Consider the following 21,970-nt stretch of genomic DNA (forward strand, 5'->3'; position numbering starts at 1 on the left):
GTTTTCTGCAAGTAAGGAATGATGGCTGATGTCTTGATGGGATTACCCCCAGAGGAATTAAATGAAGGCGCAGGTTCCCGAAGCGTCACGACGTGCGAAAAGGCGGCCTCGAAATTATGTTTGTCCCGCCTAAAATTTCGTGGAGTGATGTGGGCCGTTGGATATCCATCTCACCGTTGAACGTGAGGGACAAAATGTAACTGGCAGTAATAAATGCGCGCGTTGTTCAAAATAAAACCGCCAAATGGCATACTCTGGGACGCGAAACGATTTCCACACGTGCCATTACTCGCAAAGTGAGTAGAGTAGGTTCTCGTCGGATCAAAACCCTATTTTTCTCCTCGGACGATGAAAATTAGAGTTTTGAGGGGCTATTGTGGGGAGTGAAAAGATCCTGATGGGAACGTGAGCCTTTTGGGCCGTGTTAAGGAATGCCGACCTGACCTTGGGTTTAGAAGTTGTTAGTACTATGGGTCGGCCCATACGCCGAGGATCCGAGGATCCAGCCGAGGGTGAACTTACCCTCGGATGAGCACCGAAGAACTCAGGATTTCATAGTAAAGGTTAGGGGAGGACACAGTTAAGGCCAATGGTTAAAAGGGGTGAACCCTAGAACGCCCCAAAAGCACCGGTGTTGAAGAAATGTCAAAGATAAAGGCTGCTACCTCCACATTAAAAACCCTGCACCTACCACCCTGGCCGCATTTATGGGGAAGTGACACCTGAACAGTGGAAGAGAAACTTCTGGTTACTATTCAAAGGCACTGAGAAAAGAAATATCTAGTCTAAGGGAGAGGTGAGGCAACACGTGTACAAAGCATTCAAAAGAGTAGTATTTAAAGAGCAATTTAAGACACAAAGAAGGAGGACTTTTTGTAACTTAAAAAAGAAAGAAAAGACTAAGAAAGGGATATAATAGAAGAACAGCTCTCGGCTTACGTTCGAGGAGGCCAATTTACAATATTCCTTATTGTTTCCAAGTATTCGAAATCCTTAGTTTGTCATTTAATCCCCACATACTTCTAACCTGGGTTTCAAGCCCACACTCTACAAATTCATATTGTTTAAGGCTCATTGGGCCTGAGCCCATAACTGTTCTTGGGTCCAGGTGCAATTATGCACTTACAGAAGGCAAAGGCAACCACTTGGCAACCAAATACATAAAATATTTCTCTATTATTGGTTCATCTTGCGCTTACAATATGATCGTATCAATAATTCAATACTAATTTTTTTACAGCTACATAAGTACTAGTTTTTAATTCTTGAATAGTGTACGCCTATTCAGCCAAAAAAAAAAAAAAGAATAGTGTACGCCTGAGGCCATTGAATTTGGTTCCCTGGTTGGTAGTTCATCTTGACTTGGAAATTATTATTATTATTACTGGTAAGGGGAAACCAAGCATATCAATGATTGTGTATTACATATTTTATTGTTGCGAAAAAATACGTATTTCTCGGTCAGTTGTGTATGTTATTAGTTGTTGGAACTGCTACATTAATCTCTTCACGCTTCTCTGTTATATAAACAAACGATTTAAACCCATAATGACATTGACATGATTATGTGTAAAGGTTCAGACACAAAGCCTGACACAGATTAAACTGTTGATTCTTCTACAAAACTCTACGCAAGTTAATTACTCACCACCATGGCCAAAACGTACTCAAAACCCACATCCATTTTATTCACGCTCGTCACCATTTTCTTCTTCTCAACCTATGTCATCGCTGATGAAGCACCCGTTTTCTCTAAAAAATTACCTCCTTCATCACTTGGACTAAAGCAACAGAAGCTAAGCCACCTCCACTTCTACTTCCATGACATTGTCAGTGGCCCCAAACCTACTGCTATACGTGTTGCACAAGCTGCCACGACAAACACATCCCTAACGGGGTTTGGAGCCATGGCGGTGATTGATGACCCGCTGACTCTCCTCCCAGAAAATACCTCCAAAGTTGTTGGACAAGCACAAGGAATTTATACCTTGGCATCGCAGAGTGAAGCAGCGTTGCTAATGGTGATGAACTTTGCTTTCACAGAGGGAGAGTATAATGGTAGCACTCTTAGTGTGTTAGGGAGAAACACTGTATTCTCGACTGTGAGGGAGATGCCGATCGTTGGTGGGAGTGGTGTTTTCCGGTTTGCTCGTGGGTATGCTCAGGCCAAGACTTACACGTTTGATACCAAATCTGGGGATGCTGTTGTGGAGTACAATGTCTATGTCTTACATCATTGATTGGGAAAAATATATCGCACCATGTGTTCTATACCCACTGAAAAAATGTTGAAAACGTGACTTTAAGTCACGATTTTGGTATATTTGTACACACTATGTACAATAAACGTGACTTTGAGCCTTTCACATGTTACGTTATATGGCTACTCGTGGTTTTCTTCCTTTTTTTGTGAAAAATAAAATACCGTTGACTGAATGTATTGTCAGATAATTGGAAATGTTTGATTTTGTGAAAGATATGTCATATGTATATGAAAAGCATGTTTGTCTAATTTGACAATCCAATCTGAACATTACCGAACCAAAATTTGGAAGATGCTTTAATTTATAACATATTTCGGACGCCACAATGGTTTTAATTTTAGATTTGTCTATTGAATTTTGTGTTACTCACGTTTAAATTATAAAAAATTTTGAGAGATATATTTTTATTTTCTTTCAATCAGGTTCAACCTTTCTGATTCCAAATTTAGGTTCATTCAACATGGTTGACCATTGGGTGCCCATTACTTTGTTCTTCTCACGTACTATCAACATCTATTAGTAAGATTGAAATATAGAAATCTAACTTTAATGAATTTAAATGAGATAAATAGTGGAATCATTATTGATGGGTGAAGAACCAAATAAATCCCTTCGTCCACGTAAGTCCACACCGGACGAAGGAGAGAGCCATTAAGCGTACAATCAATGAGAAACCGTTGCGCACCAATGAATGCAGGAAATATGGCCGTTGGAGAGATATCAAAATCAGCTCATTAAGACTGCCCAAAGACGTTACAAGAGGGTATTCAAGCCAACTTTGAATGCCACCAACGGCTAGAAGAGAAAGCCCTATATATACACAATGTCAAATCTTAAGAGAAGTTACTCATATTTAGACATACCAAAATTAGAGCTCTTATCACTACCACTACTCTACTTTTATCTAACTTTTTCATCGGAGACTCAGTGGCCGGCACCACATCGATGACCACTCGAGTATAGCTTTTTTTGGTCACGTGCAGGTTCTTTGACAAGCTTGGGCTGCATTCTATTTGGACGATCAATTTGACTGGTGATTTTGACATCATCAGTTTGGCGTCGTCTGTGGGTAACGACTTCAAACCCTAGTTTGAAAGCATAACTTTATCCTTTTTGACACCCAGATGGAGTCTAATGCACCTCAAGGTTCGGCAACACTAGCCCTGCAAATTCAGACACTAACGACTAATATAGAAGAGCTTATTAGGCAAAAACGAGAAATGAGGCTGTAGCAGCAACAAGAAGAGAATCAGGAAGTTAACAGAAATGAGAATGAGGAGAACAGCAACAGAAGAGATGGTTCAAAAAAGACAGATCAGTTAGATGGGCGCGAGTAATGACCTCCTCAAAAGCATGCGAAAAGAAATGGACGAGCTCAAGAATGCGATGAAGGAGAAGACAGATAAGAACCTAGATTGAATGGTGAAAATGATTGATTCCCCCTTTACCCCAAAGATCTTGGAATGTCATTTGCCACCAAAGTTTCGTCTCTCCCAACTTGAGTCATTTGACGGCTTAAGAGACCCATTGGATCACATAACCACCTTCAAATTGACTCTGAGCCTAAAGTAGACTCCCGATGAGATTTTTTACAGATCCTTCCCAACTACCCTTAAAAGGGCTGCAAGAGTGTGGTTCAGTAAACTCGCTTGATTATCCATAGACGGCTTCAAGCAACTCAGCAATTCCTTTGTACGCCATTTCGTTGGCAATTAGTGACAAAAGAGGCCAACAGATCACCTACTTTCAATCAAGTAAGAAGATGGGGAATCGTTGAGATCATATGTGAAAAGATTAAATAGGGAAGTGTTGGAATTCAAATTCACTCTAGAGAGTCAGCTGAAATGGGTCATTAACAATGGACCGTGGAGTTTTGATGACCATCCTTTGGTACTTCAACGATGGGAACGAGGTATGACGGCAGCTTCAGTGACCTTCCAAACGATTCCAATGTGGATTCAGATTTGGGGCCTACCATTTGATTTACTCACGGAGGAGACGGGTAGAGATATTGGGATGCGGCTGGGTGAAGTAGTGGAGATTGATTCCACAAAGTTCATGTCGGAACAAGCTCTGTTTATTCGCATAAGAGTGCAGCTCCCATTGGACAAGCCTATCCGTAGGGGGGGGATTGTATCTAGCCCTGAGGGAGATAAAATCAGAATTGGCTTCAAATACGAACGCTTGGCTGGTTTGTGCTACCAGTGTGGACTCTTCGGACATGAAGCAAAAGTTTGCTCCAAACTAACGGACCAGGGGGTGGAAGACTTACCATATGGTGAGTGGCTGAAGGCATGTCACCATCGAAAGGAAAAGAGCACTACAAGGGGTCAGCCAAATCAAAGGAGGCCGTCGATAGTGAACGGAGCGCTGGAGAAAGCCAGTGATGCGAATGAGCCTACTCACGCATCTCAACATCTGAAACCACCAATTAAAACGACAATCAATGCTAATCATGAGATCGTTGTAGACAGCTGCCAAACGGATACCAATGCACTAATGGAAACCAAGTCATTAAGGGGAGGATTATTTGGAGCAAAAATCTCGGGATTGACCTCTGTCCAAACCGACACAATAAAGGAGGGAGTAATTGGCTTAGCTGAAGTAATGGATTCAAACCCAACTAATGACCTAATTAGTATACCAATGGAGTATGTATCTGATACTAGCAACCCACCCGCAGCTACTAGTAAACCACATGAGGTAGCATGTGACTTGGGAAAAAAAACACAAACTCGGGCTGGCAGTAAAGATGCTACGTGGACAAAAATTAAGAGAAAGATAGGGCCTACAACAATAAACCCTATAGCAGCACTCATCATTGGATAAAAAAGAAGGTTATCTACGGAGGAAGCAAGACTTAGATCAGAAACTGGGTTGAGTGGCAAGTGAACCAAAGCACAAGATACAACTCACATCAAGCTATTTTCAACGGCGGAGGCTATAGATCAGCCCCGCTAACAACAATGAATCTATTAAGCTGGAACTGCCGGGGGCTTAGGAACCAATGTGCAGTCGATGTCCTTTCTCATCTTATGAGGGAAAAAGCTCCCAAGGTTTTGTTTTTGATGGAAACAAAACAATCAGTTGAGGAGATGCGGCGGATCTAAGCTGATTTACCCTACAACAGCATGTTAGCTGTACCAAGTGAACAGAGAAGAGGTGGCTTAGCGTTACTATGGAAGGAGGAGGTGGATTTACACATACAAACCTATTCACCCAATCACATCGATGCCCTCATACGGAATGGTTCAAATACACCATGGAGATTAACAGGCTTTTACGGATGGTCGGAAGAACAAAGGAAGAGGGAATCTTGGCAACTCCTAAAACACCTGCATACAATATTTTCAGTCTCATGGCTATGTTGTGGTGACTTCAATGAGATTTTACAATCCTTAGAGAAGCAAGGACGCCTACCAAAACAACAACAACCAATGATGGAATTTCGAGCTGCACTTCTTCATTGTGGTTTGGTGGACCTCGGCTTTTAAGGGAATATTTTTACATGGAATAATGGACGTCCTGGGGAGGCTTTTGTTCAAGAAAGGTTGGATAGAGCATGTGCAACATCAGAGTGGAGATCTCTTTTTCCCTATGCAAAGGTCATTCACATTCAATCTTCCTATTTCGATCACAATCCGATACTTGTCAATATATTCATGCCTAACCAAATATGCAGGAAGGAAAAAAATACCAAGAAGGTTTGAGGAAAAGTTGGCACAACATGAAGGGTGTGAAGAGGTGGTCCAAGCTGCTTGGGTGGCCGAGAGTGGGGCTGGCAACCCTATGTTTCGACTATTTGAGAAGATTAGACGGTGTAGACAAGACTTGATTCAGTGGAGCCGTAACACAGTGGGGAATTTCAAAGAAAAAATAAAAGGAAAGTAGTCAGCCTTGGAGGAATTATCTTTACAAAATGACCCAACAAACCAGCCAACAATTAGAGCATTGAAAAATGAGATTAATGCACTCCTCCACCAGGATGAAGTTTATTAGCGTCAAAGGTCAAGATCCTTTTGGTTACCGGCAGCTGGCAAAAACATGAAGTTTTTCCACCAAAGAGCCAGCCAACGACGTAGGAAAAACCATATTTCTGGTATCATGTCTCAAACCGGGGTATGGTGCCAGTCCGAGGATCAGATAGCCAAGACTGCCATCAATTACTTCCAGGATTTATTCATATCCTCCAACTCGAAGGACTTTAGTGGGGTTTTGAACTCAATGGACCACGTAGTCACACCAGCTATGAACACAACCTTACTCCAAAGGTATACATCCGAGGAAGTCAAGCAAGCATTGTTTCAGATGCACCCCTTAAAATCACTCGGACCAGATGGTATGCCCCCTTTCTTTTTTTCAAAGTTTTGGCATATAGTGGGTCATGATGTTACAGTAGCAGTTCTTTTAGTTTTAAATTCTGGTTACATGCTGCATAAGATGAACTTTACACATATTGTATTAATCCCAAAAAATAATGAATTGAAAACCATGGCTGATTATAGGCCTATAAGTTTGGGGAATGTAATATCCAGAATTGTTTCTAAGGTCGTAGCCAATTGTTTGAAACATGTCCTCCTTATGGTGATATTTAATGCACAAAGTGCTTTTGTACCTAATAGGCTTATCACTGACAATACTACTGTAGCATATGAGTTGTTACACAGGATGAGGAACTGAAGAAAAGGAAGAATGGGACAAATGGCAGTTAAGCTAGACATTAGCAAGGCCTATGAACGAGTAGAGTGGGGTTTTCTACGCCAGATAATGTTGAAGCTGGGTTTTAATCCTAAATGGGTCCATTTGGCCATGGAGATAATCACAACAGCCTCATATTCAGTCCTAATCAATGGGGAGCCATGAGGATTAATAAAACCATCATTAGGACTAAAGCAAGGTGACCCACTTTCCCCATACTTGTTCCTGTTTTGTGCTGAAGGCTTGTCTGCCGTGCTGAAGGCTTGTCTGCCATGCTAAGAAAAGCCAAAGAGAGCCATATTCTGAGAGGTATAAAATCTAGCCAACATGGGGTGTGCATCTCTCACCTCTTGTTTGTTGATGACAACCTCTTATTTTGCCGAGCCACTGTGGAGGAGTGTCAAAGAGTACTCAATCTCTTGGGGACTTATGAAGCTGTATCAGGTCAAGCCATCAACAGACAAAAAACAACTCTGTTCTTTAGCACCAATACCAAACCGGAAGTGAGGAGGGCAATTCAACAAATGATGGGGGCAAGGACTATGGTGAATTGTGAAAAATACTTGGGACTACCAATGGTGAGTGGAAAATCAAAGGTTAATACCTTTAAGGAGCTTCAAGAAAAAATCACTAAAAGGGTGATGGGGTGGAAGGAAAACTTATATCTAAAGCAAGTCGGGAGATCCTAATTAAGATGGTTGCCCAATCTATACCCACCTACTCCATGTGTTTGTTCAAACTACCAAATGCCATTTGTGATAAAATTAACTCCCTCCTATCAAATTATTGGTAGGGGCAAACCAAGGACGAAAAGAAGATCCACTAGATTAACTGGAAAAAATTGTGTCAAGACAAGAAGAGGGGAGGTATGGGATTTCGAGACATCTTGGCGTTTAATTTGGCAATGTTGGCTAAGCAAGCATGGAGGCTCCTGCATAATGAACAGTCACTCTTCTATAGGGTGTACAAGGTGAGGTATTTTCCTAACTACAACTTCTTGATGGCAGAATTGGGCTCTAATCCATCATTTGTGTGGAGGTCACTACTGGCTGCAAGAGATGTGTTAAGGGAAGGGTCTATATGGCAGATTGGGAATGGTAGCAGAATAGGGGTTACCACACATAAATGGCTCCCAAATGCACCAACCTTCTTACATGAACCAAACGAGGAGCTGAAGGTGTGCGAGTTAATAGACCAAAGTTCACGGCACTAGGACAGGGGTAAACTGGCAGCAACCTTCACCCCTAGCACTTGTAAACAAATTTTATCTATTCCCCTCAACAATCTTGACTCCCAGGACAAGCTGGTCTGGACTGCAAACAAATTGAAAACATTCTCGGTAAAGACAGCATACAGAGTAGCTTTGCGACTTAAATCCAAAGCCTTGGTAGAGCACTCTTCGGTTCGAGCACACGACGTTACATGGGGAAAAATCTGGAAGCTCAACGTTCCACCGAAAGTGAAAACTTTTCTATGGAGAGCCTGCTCAAATTGTCTACCAACAAGGGAAAACTTAAGTCGTAGAAAGTTACGGGTTGAGGTAACACGCAAGAATTGCCGCAAGGAACCAGAGACAATAGTACATGTACTCTAGAAATGCCCATTGGCAAGGAATGTATGGGCGCTGGTCAGAGGGCGAGTATAGAAATGCAACAACAACATGGATGACTTCTTTCTGCTCTTCAAGCATATGCAGAAGACGTTAGAGCCAGCAGAACTGGACAAGTGGGCAATCACGGCTTGGAGTATATGGAATGCACGAAACAGATATTACTTCAAGCATGTTCAGTCACAGCCACGGTGGATCATGGAAAGTGCAGTGGAATTGTTGGCCGAGTACCAAAACCTAATGGTAGCACAGCAGTTATGACCTTAAAGCTAGATATTTTGGGCTTGCGTATGGGATAGTTCCTGAAAGTTCATTTTATCAGGGGTTAGACTATGCTGTAGTTGCACCCCACAAGGCCACTCTATTTAGTTTGGCCATACTTGTAAACATGTTTACTTTAATAAAACTCTAACCTTTCGTTCAAAAAAAATCCAAAGAATTTGTGGTCGCCCTTGCAAAGAGTCCTCCCGGATCAATGGCAAAGATGTTGTTAAAAACCTAGAAGTACATGAACATGGAAGACGCTTTGGCAGTGATTGAGCAGGGGGCGCATGGAAGGAAAGAATGAGCATTCGAGAAGACCAGAAAGGAAAGAAAAGGGAAAGAGGAGATCATTCTTCCAGCTGTGATACTGTCAAAAAGAGATACGACAAACCCCCCGAGGACGGTAAAATTCACCCCTTTAGTAATGCTTGTTGACAAAATATTGATGTAGATTAAGGACAACTATGCCCTTAAATGGCCAAAACCTTTCCACTCATCACCCAATGTTCGTGGCAAGAATAAGTATTGTCGTTTCCACAAAGATCACTATCACTATATGAAGGATTGCATGGATTTAAAAGAACAAATAGAAGAACTAATCAGAAGAGGGAAGCTACAAAAGTTCGTGAAGAAGGATGTGTTAGGATAGTATAAGCATAGCATACGAGCAAGATTAGAAGAAAAGCCTAGAGACGAGGACCAATCACAAGATTGTCCGAGGAATGCCATAGGAGAAATAAGGATGATCAATACCATACCTAGATGGTTGGCGAAAAGACCTCGGAGGTCATGGAGGCTCTCGAGACAATCGAGCTAGTGGAAGGGGAACCGATGAAGGTAACCAAGGTAGGGACGAACCTCACTATCTTGATGAAGGAGAAAATTATAGGTTTTTTGAAAGAGAACCTAGACGTTTTTGCATGGAGCCACGAAGACATGCCCAGCATATCAGTGGACATCATCCAACACCTTCTAAATGTGAATCCCAAAAGAAAACTAGTCCAACAGAGAATGAGGGTCTTTGCCACTGAACGATATAGAGCAATAATGGACAAAGGGGACAAGTTGCTTACTTCCAATTTCATCCGGAAAGTTTATTATCCAGATTGGTTGGCAAACATCATCATGGTAAAAAAGGCGAACGGGAAATGGAGAATGTGCGTGCATTTTATAGACCTGAATAACACTTGCCCCAAAAATAGCTTCCCCCTGCCAAGAATTGACTAGCTCGTTGATTCAATAGTAGGACATAAACTCCTCACCTTCATGTATGCTTTCTCAGGCTACAACCAAATCCAGATGTCAAAGGAGGACCAGGGGAAAACAACTTCCATCACCAGTCAGGGACTCTATTGCTATAGGGTCATGCCTTTCGAGTTGAAAAATGCCGGAGCCACATGCCAGAGGATAGTAAACCAAATGTTCAGCAAACAAATCGAGAGAAATATGGAAGTCTATGCTGATGATATGCTTGTCAAGAGTAAATAAGAGGAAAGCCATCTGGAAAATAGTACGTCACTCGATTTAACAAGGAGCTACTGTAGGTAAACGAAGCTGAAGATCAAGTTATTTTAACAACCTTCCAAGTAGGGTTGTTGCCAGTAGGTTTCTTCTTCTCGATCACTAAAAGTCCACCAAAAACAGTCGTGAAAATTGCTCTGTAAAGCTCAGAAGTACATGAACACAAAAGATGTGGTGCTCGCGAATGAGATGAAAGGAAAAAGGAAAAGAGATGAAGGAACAAGTAGCAGTCGCGATAAGAAGAAGGAGACACGAGGTGTTGGACAGACCACAGGGAAAAAGAAGGAGCTTCCAAACATTCACCAACTTCACTCCCCTAATAATGCCAATTGAGCAGGTCCTTATACAGATAAGAGACGATCCTTCCCTGCAATGGCCGAAGCCAATTAGCAGTCCAGTAAATAGAAGAGACAAGAGCAAGTACTATAGGTTCCACCAAGACCACGGGCATCGTACTAATGAGTGCAGGCATTTGAAAGACCAGGTGGAGACTTTAATTCGGCAAGGGAAGTTGCAAAAGTACATCAAAAAGACGAAGTCGTACAGGAACCAACGGAAGAACGACCAGGACAGAACTTTAGAGATAGAGGATACCAAACCCCCTACAGGAGAAATAAAGACAATCTCGGGAGGAATAATAGCATATGGAACGTTGAAATCCCTAAAAAAGGCATAGGGAAGGGAGATAAACAATGTCCATTCACAGCTCCCTCCAATGAAGATGCCAAGGAATGACGAACCCGATATTTTCTTCTTAGGGAGAGACGGTCGCGGCATTAGGCAACCCTATGATGATCCACTTGTAATCGTGCTCAGAGTAAAGGAGTTCAACATCCACCTGGGTGCTCATTGACAACGGAGTTCAGAGAATATCACCTACTTGCCAGCATTTCAACAAATGAAGATGGATAAGAAGAGGATTAGGCCTTTCACCTCGCCTCTGGTAAGCTTCACAAGGGATAGAATCGTCACTCTAACTATGATTACAGGAACTTATCCGGCACAAGTCACCAAGGAAATTGATTTCCTCATAGTTGATTGCCCTTCAATATACAACATCATCTTAGGAAGACCTGCACTCAACAGACTAAGAGTAGCAACGTCAACATATAACTTGAAGGTGAAATTTCCAACAGCCCATAGAGTAGGAGAAATCAGAAGAGACCAAGTTCTTGCAAGAAAGTGCTATCAAGTTGCCTTAACAGCTGGCGAGAACCACACATGGGTGATCAATGAACCAAAACCCATTCCCGAACCGTAAAAAACACCACAAGAAATTGAGATCGTCCCTAGAGATTCGTTGAGGGTATTGAAGATTGGAACAGCACTCCCAACAGCATAGAAAGAGAAAATGATCTCTTTCTTAAGGGCAAACCAAGATGTCTTCGCCTAGAGACATGAGGATATGCCTATAATTGATAGGAAGATCATACAGCATTGTCTCAATGTCAACCCAGAATGTAAACCTGTATAGCAAAAGTGAAGAGTATTTGCACCAGAACGCAACAAAGTTGTAACTAAAGAAGTAGAGAAACTACTAAAAGTTGATTTCATCAGGGAAGTATTCTATCCAGAGTGGCTAGCAAACGTTATTATGGTAAAGAAGAGCAATGGCAAGTGGAGAATGTGTGTCAACTTCACAGATCTAAATAAGACCTACCCAAAAGACAGCTTCCCCTTGCCAAGGATTGATCAATTAGTAGACTCAACTGCTGGACACAAGCTCTTGAGTTTCATGGACGTATTCTCTGGATACAACCAAATTCTTATGGATGAAAACGATCAAGAAAAGACCTCGTTCATCACCAGCCAAGAGTTGTACTGCTACAAAGTCATGCCCTTTGGACTGAAGAACGCAGGAGCCACTTACCAAAGATTGGTGAACCGTATGTTCTCTCACAAGATAGGAATGAATGTGGAGGTGCATGTGGATGATATGCTAGTAAAAAGTAAGGACAAAGCCAATCACTTAGATGACCTAAAGGAGACCTTCAACACATTACGTAAGTACAATATGAAGTTAAACCCTACAAAGTGTGTTTTTACTGTTGCTTCAGGAAAATTCTTGGGATTAATGATATCCCAACGAGGTATAGAGGAAAATTTAGATAAAGTAAAAGCAATAATCAAGGTCAAATCACCAAAAACAGTGAAAGAGGTGCAGAGCTTGACAAGAAAGGTTATAGCCCTAAATAGATTCGTCTCTAAGGCAACAAACAAGTGCATGCCATTCTTCAAGGTATTGAAAAAAGCCTTTTAATGAACTGATGAATGCGAGGAAGCCCTTGCCAAGTTAAAGGAGTACTTAATGAAGTCACCTCTACTAAGCCCCTCGGTGATGGGAGAGAAGTTGTACCTCTACATAGCAATATCCAACACTGCAGTCAGTTTGGCACCAATTAAAGAAGAAGGGAACGTCCAAAAACTTGTTTATTACACTAGCCAAGCATTCCAAGGAGCAAAGGCAATTTACCCAAGGATGGAAAAGATAGTTTTCGCATTGTTGGTCGCCTTCAGAAAGCTTTATCCTTATTTTCAAGCGCACCCCATTGTTGTGATGATAAACCAGCCCATAAGAAAGACGATGAACAAGATAGACGCAGTAGGACTACTCATTCAATAAGCAATCGAATTAGGCCAATTTGACATTGAATATCGGCCCCGAACAGTAATAAAAGCCCAGGTGCTAGTAGACTTCATTGCAGAATTCACTTACCCCTATAAGGAAGAAGAATCTCCCATGGAAACATGGACAGTCCAAATAGATGGGTCTGCAACGAGGAAAGTAGGAGGAGCAAGAGTAGTGTTCATATCTCTAGAGAAAGAAACATTGAAGTATGCAGTCAAATTATAGTTCCTAGCAACGAATAACGAGGCAGAATACGAAGCATTGCTAACAGGTTTAGGCCTAACAAAAGCTCTAGGAGCAAAGAATCTTATCATCCAAGCTGATTCTCAGCTAATAATTGGACAAGTGAAGGGAGATTACGAAGCCAAAGAAGAAAGGATGCAAAATTACTTAAAGATCATCCAATGACTCTCACAGTACTTTGACAATCTAGACTTTGTACAAATACCTCAAGCCAAAAATGCAGAAGCAGACTTTCTAGCAAGATCGGCCTCGTCAAACGATTACAATGCAACCTCCGAACTATGTGTAGAGATAAGGGGGCAGCCGAGCACAAAAGGTAAACAAGTTCTGAAGATAAAAGAATAAGATGAGTGGATGACTCCCATCGTCTGTCACTTGAAAGAAGGATGGCTCCCTGAAGATTAGATGGAACCAAGAAAGATATAGATCAGAGCAGCTCGCTTCGTCATTATCGACGACATGCTATACAGACAAGGATATTCACTTCCATATCTAAGATGTGCCAGTTCTGAAGAAGCAAATTATGTGCTCTGCGAGATACACGAGGGAATCTATGGAAATCATGCTGGGGAAAGATCCTTAGCTAGAAAGGCGCTCAGAGCAGGATATTACTAGCCAACTCTACAGAAAGACGCATACAACATTGTCAGAGCATGAGACAAGTGTCAACGCTTCACAAATATCGAGAAGAGACCAGGAGAAACGATGACACCCATATCCTCACCATGGCCCTTCACCCAATGGGGAATTGATATCATGGGTCCATTCCCTCTAGGGAAGAAGCAACTTAGGTTTCTAATCGTCTCAATTGACTATTTCACAAAATGGGTAGAAGAAGAGCCAATGACGAGGATAATAGAGGCTAAAGTCACAAGCTTTGTATGGAAAAGCATCATCTGCAGATTTAGAGTTCCACACGTCATAATATTAGACAATGGAAAGTAATTCATCAACCCCAAGTTTCGAAAATTTTGCCAAGACTTAGGAGTCAAGAATCACTACTCTTCTCCAAGACACTCTCAGGCCAACAGCCAGACAAAAGTGACGAACAGAAGATTGCTCAAAATTATCAAAACTAGGCTTGAGGGGGCAAAGGAGGAATGGCCTGAAGAACTACAAAATGTCCTTTTGGGCGTATAGGACGACCACTCGAGTACCAATAGGAGAAACACCATTCAGACTAATGTTTGGCACTGAGGCCATCATACCAGTTGAAGTAGGACTGACGAGTTTTCGAGTCAAAACATATGAAGACCATAAGAATCAGCAAGAGCTTAACAACAACCTAGACTTAGTTGATGAAGTTAGAGAAGAAACTATGAAGCGAATGGCCAAACACAAGGAAGCAATGGCCGAATACTATAACAGAAAAATTAAGGCAAGAAGGTTCAACACAGGAGACCTCATTCTTAGAAAAGTATCACAGGCAACAAAGGACCCATCATAAGGAAAACTGGGATCGGCCTGGAAAGGCCCCTACAAAGTAATCTGTCATTCTAGAGAAGGCTCCTACTAATTGAAATCTCTAGATGGCCAAGAACTGCCTTGACCATGGAACATAGAACACTTAAAGAAATACTACCAGTAAGGAACGCTTTACATTTTCAAGTTGCCTAATCTTCATATCAGTATGTATGATAACCATTACTTTTGTCATTCATAAGATCAATAATATATGAAAGCATTATCCATTCGTATTTATCAATGATTATCCATGACTTGTCAAAACATGCACAATACATATTTATTAATGATTATCCATGGCCTATCACTATCAAAACGTGTGTAATGCTTAGGAGTCGTCCTTGGGAAACGTCTCAAGGATCTCCGTCATTAAAATTTCAAATTAAAAGCTATTCACGCACAGCCCAATGACATCATAGCCATTGAAGTTGTTGATACACAACTACCAAAGTCGACTAAATCAGAGTTGTTCAAACACAACCAATATAATCGTCATTCAAACATGACTCAATAAAAAAAACTGTTCAAACACAGCTAAAAATACTAAGTTGTTCAAACACAACTAACATCGTCATTAAAACATGACTCAATGAAAGGTTGTTCAAACATAGCTAAAAACACTAAGTTGTTCAAACACAACTAAGATTTTCATTCAAACATGACTCAATAAAAAGCTATTCTAACATAGCTAAAAAATACTAAGTTGTTCAAACACAACTAACATCGTCATTCAAACATGACTAACTAAAAAAGCTGTTCAAACACAGCTAAAAATACTAAGTTGTTCAAACAAAACTAAGATCGTCATTCAAACATGACTCAATAAAAAGTTGTTCAAACAAAGCTAAAAAATACTAAGTTGTTCAAACACAACTAACATCGTTATTCAAACATGACTCAATAAAAAGCAATTCAAACACAACTAAAAAATACTAAATTGTTCAAACACAACTAACATTGTCATTCAAACATGACTTAATAAAAAGTTGTTCAAACACAGCTACAAATACTGAGTTGTTCAAAAACAACTAAGATCGTCATTCAGACATGACTCAATAAAAAGCTATTCAAACACAACTAAAAAATACTAAGTTGTTCAAACACAACTAACATCATCATTCAAACATGACTCAATAAAAAACTATTCAAACTTACTAAGTTGTTCAAGTGCAACCAAGATCATCGCTAAGCTGTTCAAATACAACTAGGAATTGCTAGTAAAAAATGACTCAATAAAAAATCATTCCAACGCAACTGAAGGTAAAAAGTTGTTCATATACAAGCTAAGTATGAAAAAGCTGCTCAAATGCAAGCTAAACATAAAAGTTGTCTCAACACAACTAACATCATCACAAAGGGTTGTCCAAGCATAAAAGAGTTGTTAACTACAGCTAAAAGCAGGAAATCCATAAATCTATCTATTATCGTCAAAGGAATTGTTTAGTTGCCCAAAACAATGGCCCTAAAGAAAAATATTGTTCTTGCCTTGCAAGTAAATAAAAAAAAAAGTGAGAAAAAAAAATACTACTCATTAGGGACAAGGTTTGCAGGGGTTACAACAGTGGCCTCCTTCATTCCTCAAGCAACATCTGTGGCTTCCTTCGTCACATTCTCCACTGTGGCCTCAAAAGGACGATTAGACATAAGCTCTTTTTCAACATTGTCAACAGCCAAGCTAGAAAGGTCCAAGCCAAGATGATGCTTTGCCATCCACTTCAAGAGAAGATCAAAGCCCTCCACGTAGTACTTGCATGATTCATCAGAGTACTCGTTAGAGTCTTTAAAATCTTATACCACTGTGGCCCTAACATTCTGCAGCTTTAACTCCAGGTCACCAATCTACTTGTCCTTTAGCTTGCAAAATTCCTCCACTTGTAGGCTCTTCTCCAAGGTTGCCACACACTCCTTGTCATTCTCAGCTTCAGTAGAGAGGATGGCAACCTTGTTCTTAAACGTCTCATTTTCAGTGGATAAAGACTTGATTAAAGGCTCGGACGTAGACACCTTCTTTTCCAAATCCAAGAGTTTTCTAGAGACGAAAAGAGATTCCCCCAAAGCCTACAAAAACTTCCCTCAGTAAAAATAAAGCGAAAGAAAAAAGGAGAAGCAAAGACGACCAACGACACATACCTGCACATGCTTTTGGATGTGAGACAACATCATTTCACTGGATGACTTCACCATCAAAGGACTCAGATCATCCACCAAAAGTGCCTCATGGGCCTTCAAAGTTGCCGCGTTAGCATCATCCCAGAAGGTAGGAAGGAAGGATTTACCACCAACTTTCTTCTTCTTCCTAATCTCCTCTCCACCAGAGGCAATCATCTTTAGTGACGAAGTGGCAGAGGCAGGGCGCTTGGCAAGAGGAGGCTTTTTCACATGATCTTTCTTAACGATGTCTCCAGCTTTCTTCTTGGACAAAAGGCCATTGATGGTTCCACCCTTAGCCTTCCTCTCTTGAGCTTCGGCTAATTTTGTTTGCTGAACCTGGTCATCATTCCTAAAAGGAAGAAAAACATATAAAAAAAAATTTTGAGGAGATAGTTCCAGACCTCAAAAGCACTCACTCTTCTTCACAACTTCCAAATCTCTCCGAACCTTAGTAGACGATTCTAGACCCAAGAAATGAAGAAATAAAGATTAAGGAGAGACGAGCTCGTCAAAATCCTTGATGGTCTCCAAATATTCCCTTACTTTTTCAACACGAGGTTGGTACCTTTTCTTCAGACGAGGACGCTGGGCAAATGCAAGACAAGAGGAAGACAACTAAAAAGGGGGGGGTGGAAACAAATAAAAAGAAGAGGAAGACGCACCAAACACGGGAACTCCCCAACTACAAAAAAACTTGGGGGCTTCATCCAAGTCCTCACCAAAAGGACTTGGAAACTCCCAACCACTTCTAGAGATAAAAAATAAATTTGGCTTCCAGTTTCGGAGAGACGAGGGGTAATCAAGGATTAACCTAGAAACCCTATCATACAACTTAAACTTATAATATCCGGGGTCCTTAGACTTCCTCGAATGATAAAAATGGAGGAATTCGTCCCTTCTAATGACATCACCATCATTGGCAGACATCCATACCACCATGCAAGAAATAAGGATCTACTAAGAGTTAGGCACCAATTGCGCCGGAGCGAGATGCAAATAGGAAAAAAGTTCCCTAACAAAGGGATGAACAGGGAAACAAAGGCCACTGGCAAAGTCGGCCTCATAAAAATAAATCTCATCAGCATACAAGTGACAAGCCCTTTCTTCGTCACTAGGGATCCTAATTTTCATAGAACAGGGAACTGAAATCTATCCCTAATCCGCTTCTCATCCTTTTCTGAGAGGGAACATGAGATGTTCTAGGCTTTATACGGGTAAAAACAGAAGTGGCCTCCAAGACCACATGATCATCAGATGAGGATAACCCCGTCTCCAAGTCACTAGACCTTACCTCAGACATCTGTAGCAACCTAGCTACCTCAACAGAATGGGAAACTAAAGGAAATAAAGAAGAGAGGACAGAAGTATGCAGACAGTCCTTCCCTACATAGGAACTGATCCTCTCAAGAAGCTTCCCTTCTACGAACTCAATTAAACTACCTAAGTGAGCAAAAAAGAAAGCTATCAAAGGACAATCTACTCTAACTGCAAAATAATCTACCATGGAAGAATCAGAAAAGAAGAAGAAGCATGAAGGACTTACCAGGAAACGTAGAATAGAGAAAGAAAGCTCGGAGGAGAAACAAACCTTAGAACAGAAAACTGAATAAGGAAAAATATAGAAGAAAGGAAAGAGGAGAGAAAAATGCAAAACAAGTGGCCAAAACTCACGCGGGAAAACCGAGACATATTCGCACGTCGAACACATCCTAGCCATACACATGGCACCCAACCACCCAGACATCAAGTCGTCATAAATGCGCAGCACACAGAATATGAAGAGTCAGAAGAATTTGTTCTTACCTCATCTAAAGGACGAGAAAACGAACAAGGGGGCAGCTAATGAACTAGAAATTTATGGTCGTCATTATACGCAGATTGTCATTCACTCAGAGAAGATGTTACGCATTTATTACGGTCATTGATGATAAAACGTAACTGACGGAGCAACGGTCATAGAATGAGTTGTGGCCTCCAGACAAAGATTCTGTAACGCACTAGCCGTTGAGCATAAATGCAGCGCATCATTGCCCATTAATGAGGTATACAATTATAAAAAGAGAAGATAACAGAAGCTAAAGGTACACACAAATACTTCAGGAAATCACTCTTTACTCATTTTCTTTCTAGAATCTTTCTCCCTTATTGACTTAAGCATCGGAGGCGGTTTGGCTAACGCCACACTAGCGTGTTACTTTTTCATCCAATTCATTTTTCAAGTTTCTCATCTATAGAGACGACTTCATTCACAGCATCATCCATCCGCTACGACAATGAGCTCAACTATTAATTTTTTGCATCATCAAGTAGTGTCTAAAAAATTTAGAATTTCTTACTTTAAATGAAATGTAAAGTGAAAACATGATTTAAGTCAACCATCTATATTTTGATTCCATGATAAATTAAACTTATCAAAGTTTTGGGAAAAATTAATTAGTTTAAGTTTTTTAAATGTTCTATCTTAGGTTCCCCAATTAGACTCAATCACGTGTCTACATTGGCTAATAAATCACAAGATTAAAATTAATTTTCATTAATAGAAGATAACATGGATTGTATTGAATTGGTCAATGTAGTCACATGGTTGATTGAAGATTATTATATTACACTACCTAACCTAAATTTTTCCAAAGATTTTGAGTTGATAAAATTATGAAAATAGATGTAAGAGTCGGCAATGGGCTAACCCAACCTAGATTTTACCAGGCCTATTGCCTAGTGGCTCGTTGACTAATCAATACGTCAGATTAGAGAGAAAACCCGAACCCATAGGTAATTTCCATTTTGTCTTTCATGAGCTAAGCTACCAAATTGGGCCTTAGCCTTTCAATGGATTACCCAGGAGCTTATAAAATTTAATAATAAAAAATTACAACTATATTATATCATGAAACACAAATTGTCAAATTGAGTAATTTTAAACTTATTTAAATATATATATATATATATATATATATATATATATATATATATGTGTGTGTGTGTGTGTGTGTGTGTGTGTGTAAAAGATTTAGAAGACCAATAAAATTATTTGATATTCACAAAAAAAAAGTATCAAGAGTACTTCCAATGATCTCAACAAATCTCATATTTCTAAATTTTGGTTAGTTTAATCCCCTTTTTTAGTCTCCAACAAGCTCACCAACCTCTCAACAAAATAGTGCAAAGCAACAACACCTTAACAATTGTTTTTTTTTTTTCTAAATAATTCATGAAATTTTACCTTCAGGGTTTTCTTCAAATAATGAAAAACATAGAGAGGATGAGAAGGACGACAATGATTTTTCCATGAGAGTACTAATGAGTGTGAGAAAGTGTATTGTATCTGGAGAGAGTGAAAGAGAAGGATGTTGAATTTTGGACAAAGTTTTTTCTAAGGCTACAACCTTACTCAATAAAATAAACATTACTATATATTTTGAAAATCAAATCGTTGAATTACATGTTCTTTTTGCTCTTAATTCACATGTCAAATTTTGTATCAATCAGATATTATTCACTATATAATTTATAAGCTTATATTTTATGCATAGTTTAAAATTACAAAAACTTGAAATTTAAACAATTTATTGATGACGTAGCTATTGATCTTTAATTTTCTAGAAATTTTGAGACGTAGCTCTTGATCTTTAATTTTCTAAAAATTTTGTGAGGATGGAGAATATAAAAAGAAGATGTAATCCAATAGAAGCTTTGTCAAAATTTATTTCCAATAAAAAAATATTGAGTGTTATTGTAGCCTAAGACAATAACTAATTTTATAACTAAATTTTGTCATTTAATATTTGATTGAGATGGAAATAAACATTGAGACGAGAGTGTGAGATTCTAAACCTATAAAGCAGTCTCAAAATGAACTCAACTTTTAAAGTCAAGTTCCAAGTGGGCACAAAATTTAAGAAATGCAACATCATTTGCAATCATTTCCGCGAATGTGACATAATAAAACACAACTCTTTAAGAGTTGAGTTCTTGAAAAATCTTTATGATGAGGGCTATTTTCCCAAATAACCTTGGATGGGGGCAACTTGACACAATACGTTTGAAAACCGTGCTATAGTGCAAAATTTGTCCATAATTAATCGATTTAATTCTACAGGTAAATTCTCTTCTCATTGAATAAGAGATTTGATGATCAAATCCTATTTACACAAGAAATCGATTGATATCTTAGTCTGATAATAATGAGCAATCATCATAAAGCAAACACCATAATTTGAAATTCTATCAAATATATCACAAAAAAGAGTCATTGTTAAAGTATAATTAAGAGGGGCTTTTGTGTGGTAATGTTCTATATATAAAGGAAGTTGTTGTAAAAAAATCTTGTAGCCCAATTATATTTTCTGATATCATCGATCTCTTTAATGAGGAGAACTTGATTCAAATCCAATCAAAAAAGAAGGGGGGAAAAAGGTCGGGCAAGGTGTAAAGGGAAAAAATTTTCATATATCTTTTATCTATTGCTTCTAGAAAAGATTTTGAGAAAGTTTACATACACAAAACATTTGACAACTGCTGATGTGACAGACTACTAGTGGTAGGTGAAAAAAGTGATGTTAGCGGTAAGCCTAAAGAAGAACTCAACTATTATAAATTTTTTTGTATATGTAACATTGCTCAGAGATTTCATGTTGATGAAGATTTTCAATGACACAAAATACTAAAAAATGTAGAAAATATTACTTTGAGACAAATAAAGTATATATTCTAGAATATATATATATATATATATATATATATATATATATATATATATATATATATATATATATAGAATTTTTGCTGCACACAGTGAAGTGCACACATGTTATCCACATCACTTGGAAATCTTGTGTTCAAAAACGATTTCAATTATAAATTTGAAATAGTAAAATCATGTCTTGAAACAACAAGTTCAAAATTTAATTAAAATCATGTCTTGAAAACAATGATTTCAAAATTTAACTAAAATCGTGTTTTAAATTTAATGATTTCAAAATTCTATTTTATTTTCTTGAAGTATTGGATAATAGACAAACTTTTTGCTGCAAACTGTTTGCCCTAACAGAAAAACCCAATATATCAATAATAGAAAGTTGGTATAATGCATAAAAACTCCACTTTGAACAACTGTGTTAGGATTTA

General features: G+C 39.3%; 1 protein-coding gene across 1 annotated transcript; it reads left to right on the plus strand.

Annotated features, from left to right (window-relative positions):
- Positions 1-1,572: 1,572 nt before the first annotated feature.
- On the plus strand, positions 1,573-2,475 carry LOC142611094 (dirigent protein 22-like). Its single transcript, XM_075783126.1, has one exon. It carries the CDS (start codon positions 1,653-1,655, stop codon positions 2,238-2,240), a length of 588 nt encoding a protein of 195 aa, XP_075639241.1. The 5' UTR covers positions 1,573-1,652; the 3' UTR covers positions 2,241-2,475.
- The last annotated feature ends 19,495 nt before the right edge of the window (positions 2,476-21,970 follow it).

This window comes from Castanea sativa, chromosome 9, assembly GCF_040712315.1.
Source record: "Castanea sativa cultivar Marrone di Chiusa Pesio chromosome 9, ASM4071231v1".
In the NCBI taxonomy this organism is placed as follows: Eukaryota; Viridiplantae; Streptophyta; class Magnoliopsida; order Fagales; family Fagaceae; genus Castanea; species Castanea sativa.